Raw genomic sequence first — 19434 nt, forward strand, 5'->3', positions numbered from 1 at the left:
TGAAATTCAATATAATTACTTAATTTCTCGCGTGAGAGGTACTTGACACCCTTCGATAGTTTCATCTCCTTCAGCCCTCAGGGTTCGACTATCTCCCTGTACAGACGGCCCAATTAAGAGGTATCGATCCGCCTCTCGTAATTAGCTATATATATATATACATAGGCTATAAGGCGCGAGACGGAAACTGATTGTGAGGGAGGCGAAAATTTCACGGAAATAATTTTTCGATTACGAAAAATTAAAAAAAATAGTGATTTTCGACTCCAATGTTTCGCCGTTACGATAACGTTACTTACTTCGACCTCGTTTTCAAATAAAATCAATTTTGCCTTACCGTCCGTAATATGCCCCCATGTATTAAAAATCTGCGAACCCATAACGACGCCTACATCTGGCTACTTTCGTCCAAAATCTGTGGGGCTGAGTTATGCGCGAAGGTACAAGGTCTGGGTGTTGGCTGTTCGTTACCGAGTCCACGGGTATAAAAACAAGCAAGGCGGGGCAAAACTTGGTTTTCCTCTCTCCGTACGTAAACGCCGCGTTTCGTTATATTGACTCCATAAATCCTTATCAGGTTGTCGCAAACCCGTCATCGGCATTCATTAGCCTTCTACTGCTCGTATAAATTTCGTCTGGTGCAATTGCCGAGTTTCCGCCGCGGTTTTCGTTCGCAGGAAACGCGTAAAATGGGGGAGGCGAAAATTAAAACACTCCGTTTGCCGGGATTTTATTGTGCGAGATTACGAAAGGAGGGCACGAAACGACGAACATATTATATACACTCAATTTGGATTCTACAGAAGGCGACCGTAAAATTCTGCAGGATCGGTAGCTGCGATCATGCTACAGCTACAATCATGACACTGCGCTGGGCGAAAACCCGATATCATTATCGTATCATACCCTTTAGGGGTTTTTTGACCTGAAAGAAAAGTGAAAAGGAAGAAAAGAGAGGAGAGAAAAATGGAGAAAAACAAATCCAATGGCGTGAGTGACGAGACGTCGGGCTTTGTTTACGACGCTGGAATTCGGCTGTGAACATCACGCAGAAATGCGAGTTCGAATGTCGGACGCGCGGTAACTCGATCCGTTGAATTTGCGAGGTTTCGCCAGGGATGAGAAAAACCCGATGCGAGCTTGCAGCTATAGAAATTAAATTATGATTAATTATCAAGTGAAAAATATGTGGAAATATCCCAGGTGAACAATCGCAGAGTTCGCCGTAATAATATTGCAGAAACGGATTTCGTTTTTTTCGCGTAACAAACTAACAATGATATGTTAACATATTTGGTCAAACCTCTCCTCGATATGTTATTCGAAAGAATCGCGTTTGAATTATTTAACCTCTGTATCAATTAAGCATTTTCTCAGATTGATTTCAACATTTTTTCATTATTAATTTCCCTTCTTTAGACCGAAATAAGAAAAGATTAATTTTCACCGGTGCACAAGTTGACAGATCGAGAAACCTTCCTGGGTGTTTTGTATACTTTTACCGATCGAAGAGAAGAAGAATCCCGCGGTCCCCGTTGCCCTGAATTTTTTAGATTTTATCTCCGGTAACGCCGCAGCACCCGTAGGGATTCTAATTTACCGCAAGATCTTTCTTTTTCTTCTCGATCTTCTTCATCTTTCCATTCTATTTTTGCTTCTTCCTCAAGTATGAGGCAAACAGGACCAGGACGGGGGACGGCCAGAGCTTTCTCGAGTAGTAAGGAAACTCCTGATTTCCATGCGGGAAATGTAAATATCCCTTCGCCCAATCTCGCGCACTTGCCTGATCCTCCTTCCCCCCCGTCCAACCCCCAATCGTTCGAACCGTATATGTATAATACAGGTTTTGCAAGCGAGGTAAAGGCGTCGCGACGCCCATTCGTATATGTGCTCCGTCTGTGAAGGAGTCCCCCCTTCGCCTCCCCTGCCCCCACAGAGATCGAATATCTCTTCCCGCTAATATTCCCAGTGCGAAAAGCGGTGGACGAATTAGTTGCGTGGCAATATTTCATCCAAGCCGTGTGGTTAAACGTATTTTGACAATATTTAAACTCGTTTTACATTATGATGAAAACAAAAAAGAAAGGTTGAAGAAGTATAACCAGCGAAACAAAAATTCAATCGAAGTCTAACAACGGATCTCGTTGAAACTTTTCCTTTCATCCACCGAATTCCGAAAACTTGGTACAATACCTTATATATGCATTGAAAAAAATCTATTTACTTTCTTCGGTGTAAGGTTGACAATTTTTTTTCTTTTTTTTTTCGTAATAATAATTGTTAAAGAGAAAATAGGGTGTCTCGCCGCCTCTAAAAATTCTTCCGAGGTTGAATAAAATCGTTGTCAAATTAGCGTACCCTGTAATTTCATTAATTTAATCTTCCTTCTCTGAATACCAACAGTAATTCTCCCCAATCCTAAAGGCTCGCTCAATTACCTAGGCTTGAGATAATCAGAGATCTCCCTCCTCTACATCTGTATATATATATATAATACGTATTAAATATATACCTATACATAATATTCATCACCGCGACGGGGTATTCAATAAATAATTTGCGTTTATTATGTACTATAATACCGTAATTCTCTCTATGCATAATTAGGATGTTTGAAGAAAAAAATTATTTACGATTTTCCTTCATGACACCCCTTAAAAAGTTTGTACCGGCTGAAAGAAAGATTCTGTGAAAATATTAGCGTTCTACGTTATTTTGATGATCGCATTCATTTGATTATTCGCATTTTTTTTTTTTTTTTTTTGAATTTATGAAGAAACACGTTGTCAGACATGAATTATTATTTCTTTCGTGACATTTTCTATTCAACCCAAAGATCACGATCCGTAAAACAACAACATATCAACCGAGAATCTTATTCTCCTAAATTAAAAGTTTTAATTAACTTACAACTATTTCATTAAATTAAATTAATAACGATAAAAAAGTCGTCGGATAGGCTTCTCAAACATCAACTAGAGTCTTCATATTTCAAGTATGGATCTTCTTTGTGACGTAAATTGATATTATAATTAATGTAAGCTACTAAAAAACAATTTAACAAAGATACTTTGTAAATTGAAAAAGAAAAAAAAAATGTAGAAAAGTGAAAACTCAATTTGATAGAATCTTTCCTTTAACCTATACAAACTTTTAAGAGGGTGCCATAATGGAAAAACTGAAATAATTTTTTTCTTCCGCACCATGGCGCGATGAATAAAAATAAAATAAAAATGTGCGACAATTATTTACAAATCACTTCCGAAATAACGATGAGCCTCAGGTTTGCTAGGTGCAATATTCGCTCGTCAACGTGGCGTATATACGATACGAACGTGAAAATACACAGGCTTTCAGGAGTTAAAAAATCGCGCAAACGTCGAGGGTTAACTTTTGGCGAGGCGGGCACGTCACGTTGGTACGTCACGTCAGGTCACGTCACGTCATGCGTCAGCGAGAATGGGGAAGCCGAATTGCGGTGTAAAAAATCATTCCGCCAACCCTCCTTTCAACCTGCAAGCCGCGATCGCGGTCTCGGGCAGGTTTATCCTCTGATTTATTTTTCATGCCTGCGGTACGCCGGCGTTGGCGCTGCGGCACGCCTTGCGGGAAAACGCAATTCAATTTATACCATTTCATGGAGCGCTCTTGCTGCGCCGTGGAGGGGATGGAAAGCTAGGGTATACCCAAACCAAGGGCTGGTTACCCAAGGCGCGGGATAGCTGCTGCGTCTGGTCTGCTCGAAAGTCGAGGAAAACCACCGAAGAGAAAAGTCCAAGGCTTCGGGATTACGGAAACCTCGCTGCCGGGGAGAAACGCGAAGATTCGACGTGGATACACAGAAACCTACTTTCAACTTTCTGCGCAGACGGACCGACGTCGAAATCGGAAAAACACTCGGCTACCTAACAATTTTTTTTTTTTTTTTCTCATTTCTCTCTTTGTTTCATCCTTCAACTTGAGGGACAAGTCCAACCTCAACCCTGCGACGATTGTCACAGGATAAAAAGGCTTTTGAGTGATCGCAAGTTTGAAAATTACCACCGCACGGTGAGGGTTTGAATAAATTCTCATAGATCGATCGAGCAGTGTTAATTTTATGCCATTTTATTGACAGGACGAAAAATCATCAGGACACGTATGAGAATGAAAGCAAAAAAATTCTTGGGTATATGGTGAGATTTCTTTCGGACAAGAATTTTTCTACGATAAAATTTAAACAGCAATGTAAAGCTGCCGCCACTGCGTGGACAATCGATTGCGTATGTAAGGTAGATTGCAGTCCGACACTCGATGTGTACTTTGACTTCAACTCGCAGTTTCTTAAACTTACCGTTACGACTCTTCTTCCTTCTTTCTATCACCTCTCATCTCTCTCTCTCTCTCTATATATCTCTATCTCCGTTTCAACCGATTACGGAAATCACAGTCCGCTCGAATGCCACGCCGTTATCTTCATCTGTTTCTAACGAGACGACGCATATTATCCATAATGAAGACGTCTGCTGAAGGCTTGGCAGTAATCGAAACGACGTACGCGAGTATTCTAACAATCGGAAATAACATAATGTGAGATGTAATAATAACCCAGAGCCTGCTGCGCGTTATAACAGAAGGCGGAAGAACAAGTCCTTGATAATTTGAAAGCCGTGCTTTTAATTACCGAATACAGGGGAGGATGGAAGGGTTGACCAACTGGCGCCTTCTTCTTCATCTTCAACGCGGAATCGACTCCGTCTGACCATGTTATCATCAATGTGGGCATATTCTTTGTTGTCCGTCTCTTCGGCTCAACTAAAGATGCTCGCGGCATTGATCGATGCTCGATTCTAACCCGTTTGGCTGATTTTAACCGTAGCAATAAAGCGTAGAGATGTGACACAGTGACGGTGAAACGTAATACAGAGTCTGCGTAATAGCCGCGTAAAGTGCAATTAAAATCTTTTATAAGATAAGATTATACAGCTTCATGGATAGCGGACGACCATTCGGCGCCGTAGTCATCGTTTCCTTCTATACCCATTTGCAATTATACGCTAAAGGAGATAAAGGAATGAAATGGCGGCGACGGCCCAAACCCACCCGACACTTAGAGAGCTCAGAATTGAGAGGATCGATAGTCGTATCAAATTCAGATTCAAATGCCAATTTCAAAAGTAGTCTGACGAACCGTGAACATTTTCATCAATTTCTTTGTTTCATCAACGCGTCAAGAATCCCGGAAGATTATCAAAAATCGCGTATATTTCGCACAGTTTATAGCGACCAATTGGTAACGAGAAAAATCGAAAAATTTTATGTAACATGCATAGCGAAATGAGTTGTTTTTTTTTTTTTTTCAAATTTTTATCCGCTTTATATTTTATAGAATGACGCGATGTTGCCAAGCGTAGAGGTGAAATTAATTTGCAAACCGTATTGAGCAGCGGCGGCAACTCCGACGGTTTCCGAGGGAGACGGGGGAACAAGACATTCGGGAGGAATTGAGTCTTTGTTGTGAATTTGCGAGGAGGAACCGGATCGAGGAGGGTTGTACTAAAATTTGTAAATCGGTCGCGGGAGACAAAGGTTAAAAGTTTATTTACAGACTCGCTCAACCTCTAACGAATGACTTTTGACTGCAAGGGTTCCCTCGAGGTACCGAGACTCCTCTTTCTAACTTTGAACCTTCAAAGACACCGCGAATTTAAACCCACAGGAATCTCGGAAACAGAGATCTGATCGTAGCGAAAATCGGTTTACGCGTAAGACGATGCTAAAACGATCCGCGAGTAGTAAATCCAAAATGGGTAGAAAATGAGGAGAGCTGGTGGAAAGAGAGTAAAATCGTTCTCAACTCAGCTGAGAGATCAGAATCCCATCCCTGGTAATGAGTGTGAGTTACGAGGTACAAATGTTGGCAATTAAGTAACACCTAACTCCCGTTATTAAGGAGCACTTTTATCCTCATAAATTGAGTTGCGTAGGTTATATAGAAGAGAATAATAAATTTCACGGCTAACGTTGTTTGCCCGTTGATGAAAAGACACGATGAAGAAAAGCAGAGCGGATGTGAAGAGGTGGGGAGAAGAAGAGATACGATATAAAAAAAAAATAAAAAAACGAAAAACAGAGAGGAAGAGAAAATAAGAGAGCCGAAGAATGAAAGGCGAACCCGACCAAGAAATTGACGAGAATGAAGAAGAGGAATATGGGAGACGAATAAAAGAAGTTGCTCAAGTAACTGGCCCACTCACAGAAGGCGCGTCGTGGGACTAACCTAAGAGCATGTTATATATATAAAATAATAAACCGTATATCGGTAAAAGAAGACTGGCTGCTCTCTGGCGGTAAAAACACAAGCAAATATTATTTATGAAAGTATCAAGTGAAAGGGGGAGAATGGGAGTGAAGTGGACGGGGACTTTCGGAGACCTCCTTAAAAGCTCTGCTTCTCCTTCCCGCACTCCTCACCATTAAATTGCCTTCTCCTTCGCTCATCGCCGAGTCATTAATCATAGTATGCTCGTCACGATCTTCGCGCGACAGTCGAACAAGACCCTGCACAGCGAAAACTGTATCCCACACTTTCATTCGAGAATTAAAACAGCAGTACCTACTACATAATGTACGGGGCGGTTTCCGCCAACTCGATTACTTTTTCTTCATCCTCTCGGATTTTTTCCATAATTGGTTATGTAGTAGTACTACTTAAAGGTACTCTCTGAGAATTTTTTCAGATTTTTTAACTTACTCGTTGAGGATAAGGTTTTTTTGTTTCAAACCTATACATGTATGGAAAAGAGGAACTCCCATGTACCTTAATTGAAAAATAATTTCCATTTTTTTTTCTGATGCCATCAAAAATATAACATGTATTGCATTGAATGGTTCATTTGAAATCAAAACTTTTTTGTATTAAAGTTTTTCTCTTCCTATTTCAATCTTACAGGATATACGGTTTAAAAAAAAAAAAAAACCATTTGCGAAAGGAATGAATAAAAAAATGTGAAAAAATTTACAGAAAGTACCTTCGAGTATTACTACTATTCAACCAATTATGGGACAGATCCGAGAGGATAGGGGAAAAAAGGTGGCTGATTTTAAGCGGAGACCGCCACATACATCGAAAGTGTTTCGAGGTAGGTATACTGCAAACAAGTCTCAGAGGATTTATTTTTCATGCGGCTATAAGTATGAAATTGCCGGAAGCTCAAGAGCCGAGGGCTCCTTCTCTTGGGGATGGAAATAATATCAAAACAAGCGTCTATAAGAGAACGCTGCGGGCGGTCTATGATCCTCGGGAGATAAACCGTGAAAAGAATAAGTCTCTAATCGATAGTTGTGGCGAGAAAAATAAATGCGCCTGCCAGATGTAGATACGCTCTCTCTCTCTCTCTCTCTCTCTCCCTTCAACCCTTGTACCTAATTTTACTTTATTACCCCTTTAATCGAGCCTAGACAGTCTATCCAGGGCAAACACGCCGGCGGTTAAGCACCGATGTCATATTTAGCGTCAAACAACCGGATGCCAGACTACACGAAAGAGCGAAACGATTATTTCTGGATGATTTCACAATTTATCAAGCTTCGAAATAAGTCGAGGTAACGGGGGAGCAGGATAAACAAGCAACTTTCGGAGCGCCGAACTTGTGAAACTCGGGTTCGAGATCGGATTCGCGGGTTTCGGGCGTGGTCGTTCGCATTCGATTATGCTGCTCGAACCAAACACCGCTACGCTGCGTCGGGGGATCAAAGCTAAACGGGTCAGGGTGTACGTGGCGCCGGTGGCGTTACCGATCCTCCCGAAAAACCTTGGTGAGCAATGTCGTATGTATAACTGGAGAACCGGACAGTATGGTATGACGCGGTTTACAATATGGTGTCAGATAACACCTGGGTATATTCTGGCCCGGGGTGACTCGAGAGCATGAAGAGGGTCCGGATAGAAAGAGAGGTGAAGATAGTGATAGAAGAGGGTCGTGAGAGGGTCGTGAGAGGGTCGAGACGGTCGACGGTGTCACCGGAGTGCACTCAGTGTAGGCTCACCGCAACGAATCACCACACCCCGTTCAATTGATTCCCATGAGAAGCGTTGGGGGAGGGAGGGGAGGGAAGGATTGGCGTCTCTAATTTACCTCCGGACCTCGATAGATCACTCGCAATACGAACACGCGAACCCTCTCATCCCCGCCAGCCATTGGCCGTGACTGTGAGGCGAGGCGAAATCCCTGTGGAACCGGTGTGAGGTGTGACAATCTACTAATTCGGAAGCCGAAAAAAAGTCCCAAGTTATTTATCGCGCCATTGCGACACCCGGGAAAGGGTCAACAACGCGCGACTGATTCCTTGCGCGTAATTAAACGTTCTTACTCCGATTTTCACGTGATTCGCTTCTCCTTCACCTACAGAGGAGATCGTCAACGCTTAAATGGAGATGAGTTGATGAAGTCGCGAGGTTTTTTCAAAGTACCTGGCCTTCAGCTGAGAGTGGATTACTATGAAGAGCTTGGATATGGGAGGATTGGCTGTCACCTGTAACTTATTAATAGAATCTGGTAAACCAAGCGTGTGATGTGAATTTATAGGAGGCGATTAACAGATATTGCTCGGCAGGCTCATTTTGCACCGTCTCAAAACAGATCGCGGATTCGACGTTTCAAATGCCCGTCAGACCGTTAGATTTATTGAAACTCTTCGAGTCTAGTTGACGATCTGGGTACGCATTTGGAGTGCAGTAGTTCAAGCGCCTTTTAATCCAACGTTAACAGACTCGTCGTTTTGACCATGAATGGCATTGCTGGCAGTCGTTTATATCACTTCACAGCTCACTCTCTATTCCGCCTTTATTGAGTCTCGAGAAAACCGTTCGTCAGAGAAAAAGGTAGTCCCGTGTGGTGACTATTAAATATGTGGTGGCTCATTTCTGTGGGACTTCAATCTTCTTCCATTTGACAGTGGAGAAAGTAACATTCATGATTGGACTAGATTCAGAATTTTTCCAAGTCGCAAATCACTGCATTACCTCGAGTGGCGATGAACGAGTATTTCACGGAGGTGTCGGTCAGACGAGGAGGGTTCGAACGCCTTCTCAAAGCCTTATGAAGAAATTATTTCAGACTGTCAACGATTCGAACTAGTTGATAACCGTCAACGTCAAAATGTTATACGTTATAACCAACTGACGCCATTGACGGTCTCTTGCTACTCTCGGAAAATGATTAGAGGAGCTAGCGCAGAAGGTGCCTCAGCTTGTCTGAGGCGTTGAGATTAACGCGGGAGAATGGAAGGCCGCGTTGAACTGTGAATGTTCTACTGGAAATCCGTCAATCCCGCCGACTTAGGTGTGCGAGGTGTTCAGCGATCTTGTTGACAAGTTCAATCATATCAACTTCACGTTGCGATGATCGTTAGCAATCCCTCCAAGATTTGGATGGAAACCGCGGGGTGCCTAAGGTAGCCGAACGGGTAGGAACTGGTGAAAACACGTCGTTCACTCAAGACATCGATTTCGCTGCGCGACGAAAAATGTTTACAAGGACGAAAATTCGTTTCGCTCTGTTCCAGCTTGCGCGAGCTATAGCTACAGACGAGTGAGTAAGTCAAGCCAAGGATTTTCGGTTCCATAGTCTCGAGTAAGTTTAATCGGATATCGCCAAGTTTAATTAGGAGAGCTGGAGCTTAACCCGTTTGTTTTGTTCCTGAAATAAAGACGTCCTTCGAGTCTAAGCTCCTTCCTTGAAGAAGACTTTACAGAGACGAAGAGCGAACCTCTTTCCTATAAACGGCTATAAACAAGAACCATTCCACGGTCACATCTGTCTTTTACAAAAGTACCATACTTCAAACCCAAGCTTACGACCAACGGAATCATAGTTACATTTAACAAGTCTCGCAATGCCCGAAGAATCAAATAACCACAGTTTTGAACTTCTTGATAAAAAGAAAGACGTCAACTACACTCAATTTGCAACCATACACCGAAGTTTGTGACTCCCGCTCCGGAGGTGGATATCGATGGTGAAGCTATCAACATTAACGGATGGCACTTAGCTACCAGATCTGAGCGATAAGCTGAATCCTGAGAAGAACCCCTGTCTCGCCAGCTTCCCAAGAGTGCAAAATCTATTGGGACATATTTCCACTGGTTGTATTATTAGCAGGAGATTCGTGGTACGAATTAATATTCACCTAATACACCATAGAGCTGGGGTATTAATTCACGGCTTCCCTCCCTATCTGCGAACAGGGTTATCAGCCAGGGACAAACGGAGACTTAGGCGCTAATTAACGAGAAATACGTGTATACACCCTGGTTCCGTTTCTACATGGAACCACGCCGGGTAGACAAAGCCCGCTTGGGGTCGACGAGAGGTAATTTTATATCATCAGCCAGCCATCGCTCGTTTACGTTGTATGTAGAGCCAGGACTTTATCAACGCCTTTCAATTTCCACAAGGATAATATGGGACCGCGATAATCCAACCAACCTAGCATTACCCTTTGCTCTTTAGGTCCGCCGCTCAAGTAGCCGATTCAAGGCCCGCAACGTACTCGTATCAGCTGGGTCAATCCTCACCGGCTTCGAAACCCCAAGAAAATGAGTGATGGACAGTACTGAGGAACAAATACCGCCACTGGCGCTCTATTCAAGTTTCGCTGTTATTAGTGGCAAAACGTTGTTGATACAGCCGCGATACTGTTTGACTAAGGACTTCATATGTTCAGGATTCTATATGAAGGACGAGAGACGAGTCAGAGTGCTGTTGCTAGGATGCTGTACATGCTGGCGTGTGTACGTTCGTTTGCCATGTACGTATAGACAAGAATCCGATGCAGTTGGATTCTACGATATTTTGCGGTCTCGGGAGACAACGATAATAACAACGAGGCTGACAAACAAATTTGTAAAATTAAACTGTAATTTCAAACGATTCGAAACTCGGAATCGTATTTACATAGGTGCGGTGACTGAAAACCCGTGACTCTGCATGTACCCAGTTTGCAAACGGACCGATGTGGGTATATATAAATATATATAATATATATAAACTTGTAGACTGCCGCGTATCTGCTACGCATAGGTAGAATCGTTTCAATTTAATTAGCAAAGTTTCCCAATTTCTGCCGACAGCAGGTACAGCATTTCGATGTATTCCATCGGGTTGATCTGGTTCGCCTGCAGCCGAAATTCGTCGACAGGAAACGCGTTGCCAGTAGCCTGGCCAAACAAAGAGTGCGTCGAACAAGAAGCTTCCGGTTCCGCGGGGCAGCAGGCGCGGAGCCTCCGTAAATTGGGAGACTCGTAGAACCAACAAAGAGACTGGGCACGATTCCGGTGGGTCCGACCGAGCAAATCCCACTCGCTTTCGGTAAAGGCGTAATAAAATTAAATAAAAGCCAGGAGCCTCACGGTTGAAGTCGAGCACAAGTTCAACGAAAGCTGAAGTCCCTCCCGCCCCCTTTCCTCTCGCTCTTTCTCTCTTTTTCTCTCCGGCTTTCAGTCTTCTTTGCGCACACCCTCAACAACCACGAAGACAGATAAATACCTAGGTCAACCAATTCAGGTTCACTCGTATCTCAAGAGTAACAGACGGAGACAGGGAAAGCCGGAGAGGTTGAACGATGCATTTCCTCGCAGCGAAAAAAGCTTCCGTACGGAAAAGTTTCAACTAACGCGCAAGCGAATAAATAAGTCACGGCAGCACTAAGAGTAAAACATACAACGTTAGGTATACATACATAGGTATAATACACATCTATGAGAGTGGATACTAAAAAGATTAGAAAAAGTTTATCAAAAGAGACCGAGAAATAGAGGAAAATATGTTCAAATCTGAGCTTTATCTGGCAGCCCGCAACACCCATCCATCAAGGTATATGTGGGCATCGACTTATTCAAAGCTCACTGAGGTGAGCTTCTCGCTGAGCTAAGATTACAACACAACAGGTGTGCGACGACCTGCGTAAGTCGCTGAATGTACACGGGGATCTATTACAAAGGTAGGCTGGCTGTACACGCGTGTAGGGCTCGGATGTAACGTATTACTGACTGCAAGGGGATGACGTGTTTCCAGAAACTCATTCGTCGGAGAGGATCTTCGTATTTAATCTGACGGATTAGTGGAAAGCGCGCCTTGTTGTAATCAGAACCCAAAGGTGCGGGTCGTGCGAAAACAATGGCTTAAGAGCAAGTCGTTCGTTCCCCTAAAGAGAGAATAACGAGGGGTGAAAAAAATTAACCAAGGTACATTTTGAGCAATGTACTTCTCTTTTTTCCGCTTGTCTTGTACCTTTTTCTTTCTTCTGTTGTTTTTTTTTTCTCTCTCTCTTCTTTCTTCTCTTCGTCAATCATACTTATACAAAATCGAGAATAACTGGCTTTTGAAAATCATTCGATCATTAATTTTAACGAGATTCCTTCTACCAAACAACTCTTGAATTTAAACAGCGTGAAATAAATTCCGGTCGTCTGAATATGAAAGAAACCACCGAGTAACAAGAGCATTCAATATTTATCCACCAAAGACGTCAAAGTCGGCACTTCAAGAGTCTCGGGAATTTCACCGCAACGCGACCGAGAGAGTGAGAGCGGTGAAAAATTAATTTAATCGAACCAAACCCGATGATGTATATACAAGCTTATGTACAAAGTACACACGTACAAATTGCGTAATAACATTTTGCCCGAAATACGATCCCGCACAAGAAACCCCTTGCAGGCAATATAGCCCGAAAATTTTGATTAAGGTGAATATTAACGTCACGAGTTCTTAGGCATCCCTAAGCCCCGTGGCAAAGTAGGAGACGAGGTCTGACACGTCAGGGTGAGAATCACTGTAGGGTACATACAGTATGCACGAGACCGCACCACCGTCCTACGCCTTAAATCGTAACCTACTTAGGTCTGTATATCACCTGCCTCTGCAAAGCGATGCAGCGACATGTAAAACCTTACCGAGAATGCTTTGAGGAACACGAGACACTGTATTATTCCCTCCATAGTGTCGCCGGTCAGGCAGAAGGTCCCTGTCAAATGGCGTCCCTTTCGGCCAAAGGCCGAGCAGAGGCTGGCCTGAACAAACGCGTTCTGGGATCGGGAGGCTGCGGCCAGAGCGGTGGGCAGTGGACCGGCACTCATCAAGCGTTCAAGGGAGTCCATCGCTTCGCTTCACGGATTACGAGAGGAGGTCCGTCCTCGCCTTGGCTCAGGGGTCCGGGTCTCGCTGCGCCGGGGACGCCGAGTCCTCGACGAGTGGTGGCGGAGTTCGCGACCCGGGTCACGTCGACGACGGGGGTCCACCTGAGCCCCGACCCCGAGTCCCACGTGCGGCCGGATGTCGCGTCATAAATCCTTTCCACCAAGGGGAGAAGAGGGATGGGATGAGGTGGATGATCCAGGCAAAGCTTCAGCGAGACGCTGTGAAAGGGCGATGTGTTTTTCGGGACTATTCCTCCTCGATTACGGTGACGGTGATCCGTGTTTATTCGTCAACCGTTGCACGAGCCTCTCTGCGGGGGGTTTGCGGCACGGCGCCAGAACTCGAGGCATGGCGGTATCCGGTGAGTATGAGTCCTTGGGTTTGAACGAGAGCCAGCGACGACGTGAGTTCACTTCCTCCCTTCCTCTCTTCCGGTACAGCGAGAGTTTCCCCGGAGGCGGGAGAACAGCCAGTCTATTCGCAGCAGAAGTTCGGCGGGCTCTGGAGATTCTGGGAAATTGTATAGACCCCGGGCGATCGGGGCGTCGGTTGCGATGCCGAGGATGACGGGGAGGCGTTGGACATTTGGCTTTGGGGTTCCGGCACTGGGGGTGTCGCGTACCGTATTATCAGATCGCACATTCCGTAGCAAAAGAAACAAATACCCAGTATCATGAGCGTATCCATGTCTCGATGGCGTCGGTCGAAGGAAGCGAGACGGACAAAAAAGGCGAAGGAGAATTATCGTAGATAGTGAGAAGGAGAATAAACTTGTTCAAGGTCCTGCAGGATACGTACGCGACAGGAATTGCGCAGATGGATAGAGAAACAGAGCGAAAACGGGAGATGAAACAACGTATCCTCAAATTTCGAAGTCAGCGTTGCTTGTTCCACCGTGCCGCCGTCAACAAAAATCAACACTGCACTGATTATGAGTCATATTATTTATACCGATGTTGAGAAACGATCGAAGGTACGCTTCTCGTCTTGTATTCGGCCGGCAAAACTATGTTTCCGAAGAAGATGATGACGATGATGACGATGATGACGACGATGAGGGGGATAATTTACAGATTAACACAAAACAAAAGTAGGTAGTGCAGGTTATCCGTCACACCGAACTCTATGTACCATAAAGTACACAAAATCGGAACTACAATCCGATCCACTGAACAAATTGTATTGGACAGAGCAGTACGCTGCTTCTCACTAACATTCACTCAACATTTCAACAGACACAACAACGCGTTACATCGCGACATGAGCCTCCCTCAATAGCGAACGTGAAAAGAAACCACGTGAGGAGGAGACGAATCGGTAGTCCAGGGTTGACGAAAGTAATAAAAACAAACAATAAACCCCGTCCTACTCTTTAACGACGAGGATAAAATCTCGCGGTGAACCACGGCCAAGTGTACCAGAGCACGCGGTACAGCCTCTGTCTGATAATTTTCACAACTGGGTTAAAATATCATCGACTAATGAATATTCATCCGTATAAACGGTGTCTGTCCTGAGACCGGGAGACAAACCGTGCGGTGACAGATGTGATATTGAGAATCGCGAAACTGTCTCGTCCCTTGTTCGGTACGACGCTCAGCGTATGACTACACCATCGACGCTCGACGGCTGCAGGGTGCGCGATTTGGGGCGGGAGGATTCAGGCAAGCTGGGCGACGGCGCGGCCCGCGGCGCCACCACCCCCGCCCTCCTCCTCCTCCCACCCTCGCCATCACCCTCGCCCCCAACGACGCCCCGCAAACCTCGTCCTTCTGCTCCTCGATACCACTGGAATAGTCCGATATGCCACCAAGGAATGTACGGAGCCGATATTTTCCCCGAATTTTCCGTGCCAGGATCGCCGATAGGAGCGTGAAAAATACCAGCATAATCGATTTGTTCGTTCTTAGCGAGGCTGAAGTTGGTAACGTTGAAAAATCATTATTGGCCAGTTTTTGGGATGAATTTCTCAGAGTTTGCTCCTCAGAATCACTGTATATTTACTTTATCATCGTTTACGAAATTTCGGATAAAGCCCAAAGTCGCGAATTAGCCATTTTTCCTAAACGTACATCGTTAAAATAATGTAACTGACTTCATCCTTACAGTTCTTTTTGTAAATACTCAACCTAGAAGCTTTCCGAAAGCTCTGGCTAATTTGAACGGTACTGTCGTTTCACAATAGAATTGACTCGAAGCTCGTGGCAAGACTGTATTATTGCGCTCGCACGATTATGTGATATATTAACAGTAAAATACTGAAGGTAGCCACAATTCCTGATAATTTGACGTTGAATTCATCAATTCTCGATGAAACTTCGTCGTCGTGTCGTTCTCTCGTAATCGGAAGCGGATAGAAGAAGATTCCGCAGAGAGTTGAAGAACGAATGTAAGAGAATGGAATTAAAAAGGTTTTAAAAAAAATAGACGAAAGTCGTACTACGACGATGAAAAGAAATACACGACGAGTCTCTTCTCGAGTTTCGAACGTAAAAGTTTGATTAGACTTTTTCAGTATTAAAACTTCAACTTCGGCATTAACTTCGCTGCAGTTACGGGTAAGAACCTCAGACAATTTTACTTGCCGTTGCTCTGTCCACGGTTTTCTCTTCGTTTTCTTCTTGATTTCCCACAATTACTAGACCGATCGTGCTTTAACAATGTATACTGTCGATTTAATTCGAAAGTTAAAAGGAAAAGAGTTCTTATCTTGCTTTCAGTCTGATGATATAAATGAAGATGGTACTGCGATAAAGAAATTGGCCGTGAATACAATTCTGCACTGATTCGGTCCAATGTACTTTTTTTTCTATTTTTTTTTATTATTTTTTTTTTTTCATCGATTATAGAAAATAAACTATGGGCTACTCCAATTGCATGTTATTTTGTACTCGAAATACCCAGTATGAAAACGAAATCTAGTGAAATAGAAAGACATCGACAGAAAAAAAAAAAACAAATTAAAAAAGTCCTTGTCGATCGGTACCTGCGCCGATATAAACACGGTAATTGAAGAGTGCTTTGTGACAGATTGAATAATAGAAATAATTTCATCAGGACCAGCGTCAACGGAACGAGCCGAGTGCTCTTCATACATTGGTTATAATTTGTCGAACAATACAAATTAGAACTCAACGAGGCGGCTAGCAATATGCCGAAGTCATTGTTCGCATCTAATGACGTCAAGGCCAGCCATTTAGAAGATGTTGAAAATTTTCTGAAGCGTGAAGCGAGTATTCGAGAAATTTTACAGGTACCATGAACTAGATCAATACTGAGGCGGTGGGAGATGAAAAATAAAAAAAAAAATAAAAAGAAAAAAGAAAAGAAAGGAAAACTGGAAGGACAGGGTCGAAAGATAAAGAGAATGAGAGAACAACATCAATTACATCATAATAAAAGTTGTCCGACAAAATCAAAGAGGTCCGAATATAGGTAATGTATAAAACATGCGCGCACGTATATTCGAAAAGTTGGTAAAAATGTATTAATATAAAATATCGGCAAGCAGAAATTCATGGTTAGCGAACGGAACACCGCCCGGTTCATGCAATAATCATCCCATGATTCTTACAACTACCCTCCGCAGTACGAACGAATTATTCTCTCTCTCTTCCCACCTTTCGAAATACGCTTTCACCGCAAACGTCTCGATAGATATTCATACATCCTCCTTCGTGATCTTATATAGATACCCAACGTCTCCCTCCCGGGAAGTGACGCAAATAACAAAATTGCACGAGGTAGTATCTGGGTATAATAACTCCTGCCGATTTCCTCCCGCCTGTGTGTATGTGCGGTATTTATACATACACATAGGTACGAACATCCCTCAGTAACCACGGAAACGATTTCTGGATGCGCACGAGGGAGAAGATCATTCGCCCATAATTGGCGGTATTACGGTGAAAATAGGGGATCGGAATAGTTGGAAATAATTTTCGATATTTCCAATGACGGTCTCTAAGCTTAGAAGACTGGAAAACTGGACGTGTCATTTTCCTTGCAAGGGAATTTGAAAGTCACCGATGAGAAAGAAAAGAAGAAGGAAGAAAAAAAATACAGAACGAATCAACGGTGGTGGAGAGTTTGCCTGTGGACTGGATAACCTGCGGAATAAAACCCTCGAACACTGACGATGCCGAAAGTTATATTCGAATAGTAAGTAATTCAATTTTGGACGACCGCACGCTCCAACCCAGAGGTGAATTCTAATTCATAAAACAAGATCGGGGAGTCTCTTACCAATCAGTTTTACCCGACGATCGTATAACTCGGGAATGGATGATTACCTGAGTTGGAAATGGTGGTACGCGACGGTGTGACGGTAACGTTCACCGAGATCCACCGAACCGCAGAAGCGGCAGCAGAAGCAGCAACGCCTAGCAGCTAGGCAGGCTCGAATATTTAGTGCTATAGCTCTTTCCAACTATTGATATATTCTGACGTTTACGACTTCGGCACAAGTTAGTTGTAATCTACGGGCATACTTGGATTGTAAATTCAACCGTGACTAAATCTACGCCAGCCGTCTTCTCTTTATATTCCAAAAAACTGAGCAAGTATAGATAGCTCCGTGTTTTTAAAATTTACGAATTCCAACGTGCAGGTAACAGAATTTTCATCAACCCAACGAGACTCCATTCTCCTCTCCTCTTTCTTATTTCTTAATTATTTTGGCGTTTTTTAATTTCACCTGGTGTGGATATCAGCGGCCTGCGCGACGATAAAGTAGAAGAAAAACCATAAGAAAGCCTCGTCGGGTGTACCTGATGGATCTTTTCGAGCCTGATTTAGGTTCCAGGGCTGTTGCCGTTGCCTGAATTGCATAGAAAATGGGGCCTTATCGTCAAGACCCGTAAACACGACCGCGTAACAAGGGTAAGAGAAATTCCTACTACCATGGAGAAGGACGCTGCAGGCGTTTTGCTTCAAGCTTCATGTGTAGCGGAGGTGAGGGTAGCATACTGCAGTTCAACACCTAGGGTCAAATTTGCGGAACGTTGCTGCGGCGTTATGGAATTCCGATTTGGTAATTTAAGTTTGTAGCTGTAGAGGCTGGATGAATAGCGGGTGGCATGTGGATGAGGATCTAGTCAACTATACAATATATGTATACATATAGTACGAATTCCTGTGAACCAGACTTTCGTTCGCTAACACGATGATATGTTCACTCGGACAACTTTTTACGAGCACGTATAACTTCCGTCCATATATATATGTATATATGTATATATATATATACTATTTCTATACAGACAGGAGTGTATATGTATGTTTGATTTAAAATTCTGTGTATACATAACGTATGTACACAATATAAGTACGCATCACGCGGAATTGGGCGTTGTTGATTAAGGAAAAAAAAAAATGGTGAAACGAAAATGGAGCGGAATATGCGAAAGGGTGAGAGAAGGTGAGAAAAATATAAAGAATTTAATGAAATATTTTTTAACCCATGCAAAGCCTCTCTCATGATCTTATGCTGATTACAGGCGCGCGGAAAATTATCTACTTCAACGACGTCACGTCTGGTTCGTTGCGAGTATTTACCGTGTCGCGATGGCCTGGACAAATGTGGAATAGGGATGTTGAGTTTTTTGTAATCGACGATGAGTATACACCGAGATTGCAAAGAGCGTATGACAACACTGTGGCGGGTACTCGTAACCCGAGAGTAATTAACTGACGTACGATCAATTGATTCCGAAAACAAACGCTTTGATTCAATTTAAACGAATTAAAATCTGCGGGTGAAAATTCCTGCTTCTCTCACGGGTATGCTCTAGAAAAAACCGATACTATATACCATATGATTTCAAAGCACTTTCGGGATATAATTGTTAAATGTTTAATTGGAGCATGTATTCGACAGTATTAAATTTGTCAAAGAGACTGCTGATATCGGATTATCGCGTATTAATTACAGACGTCAAAGACAATCCGTCGGCTGAACTGCGAGTGCGAGAGCCGTTAATTTCGTTTTCTGTAAATGCAGATGTGTACCCACCTACATTTATACTTGGTGCACGTAGAAACGCATTTGCGGAGTTAACAGTGCTCGGCTTTTTCCACCGGTCAATATAACGCAGATCGTTAATAGTTCCAGACTGTTTCGGATATACAACGTCAGCCGGCGTGGTTTGCGGTCCCTTCTGTAGCACAGGGTTAGGATATAACGTCCAAAGTTTCATTTCCGTCTGACGTGGTACTCGGCAGATGTGTCAAGTTCTAACAGAGCCGTATGTAC

The 19434-nt window shown here is 43.4% G+C and overlaps 1 protein-coding gene across 4 annotated transcripts in view; it reads right to left on the minus strand.

The window, feature by feature from the left end:
- Positions 1-19434, minus strand: part of LOC124308003 (neurobeachin) — a 240577-nt gene that overhangs the window by 143804 nt on the left and 77339 nt on the right. For 3 of the 4 annotated variants that reach the window (XM_046770258.1, XM_046770256.1, XM_046770259.1), the window contains exon 1: positions 12938-14761. The exons of the other annotated variant lie outside the window; for it this stretch is intronic. In XM_046770258.1, coding sequence (XP_046626214.1) covers positions 12938-13141 — 204 coding nt within the window. In that variant the 5' untranslated portion in view covers positions 13142-14761. Of the gene's footprint in view, positions 1-12937; positions 14762-19434 lie in introns of those variants that run through there. 4 annotated transcript variants of the gene reach the window in all.

Source organism: Neodiprion virginianus, chromosome 6 (assembly GCF_021901495.1).
Source record: "Neodiprion virginianus isolate iyNeoVirg1 chromosome 6, iyNeoVirg1.1, whole genome shotgun sequence".
Classification (NCBI taxonomy): domain Eukaryota; kingdom Metazoa; phylum Arthropoda; class Insecta; order Hymenoptera; family Diprionidae; genus Neodiprion; species Neodiprion virginianus.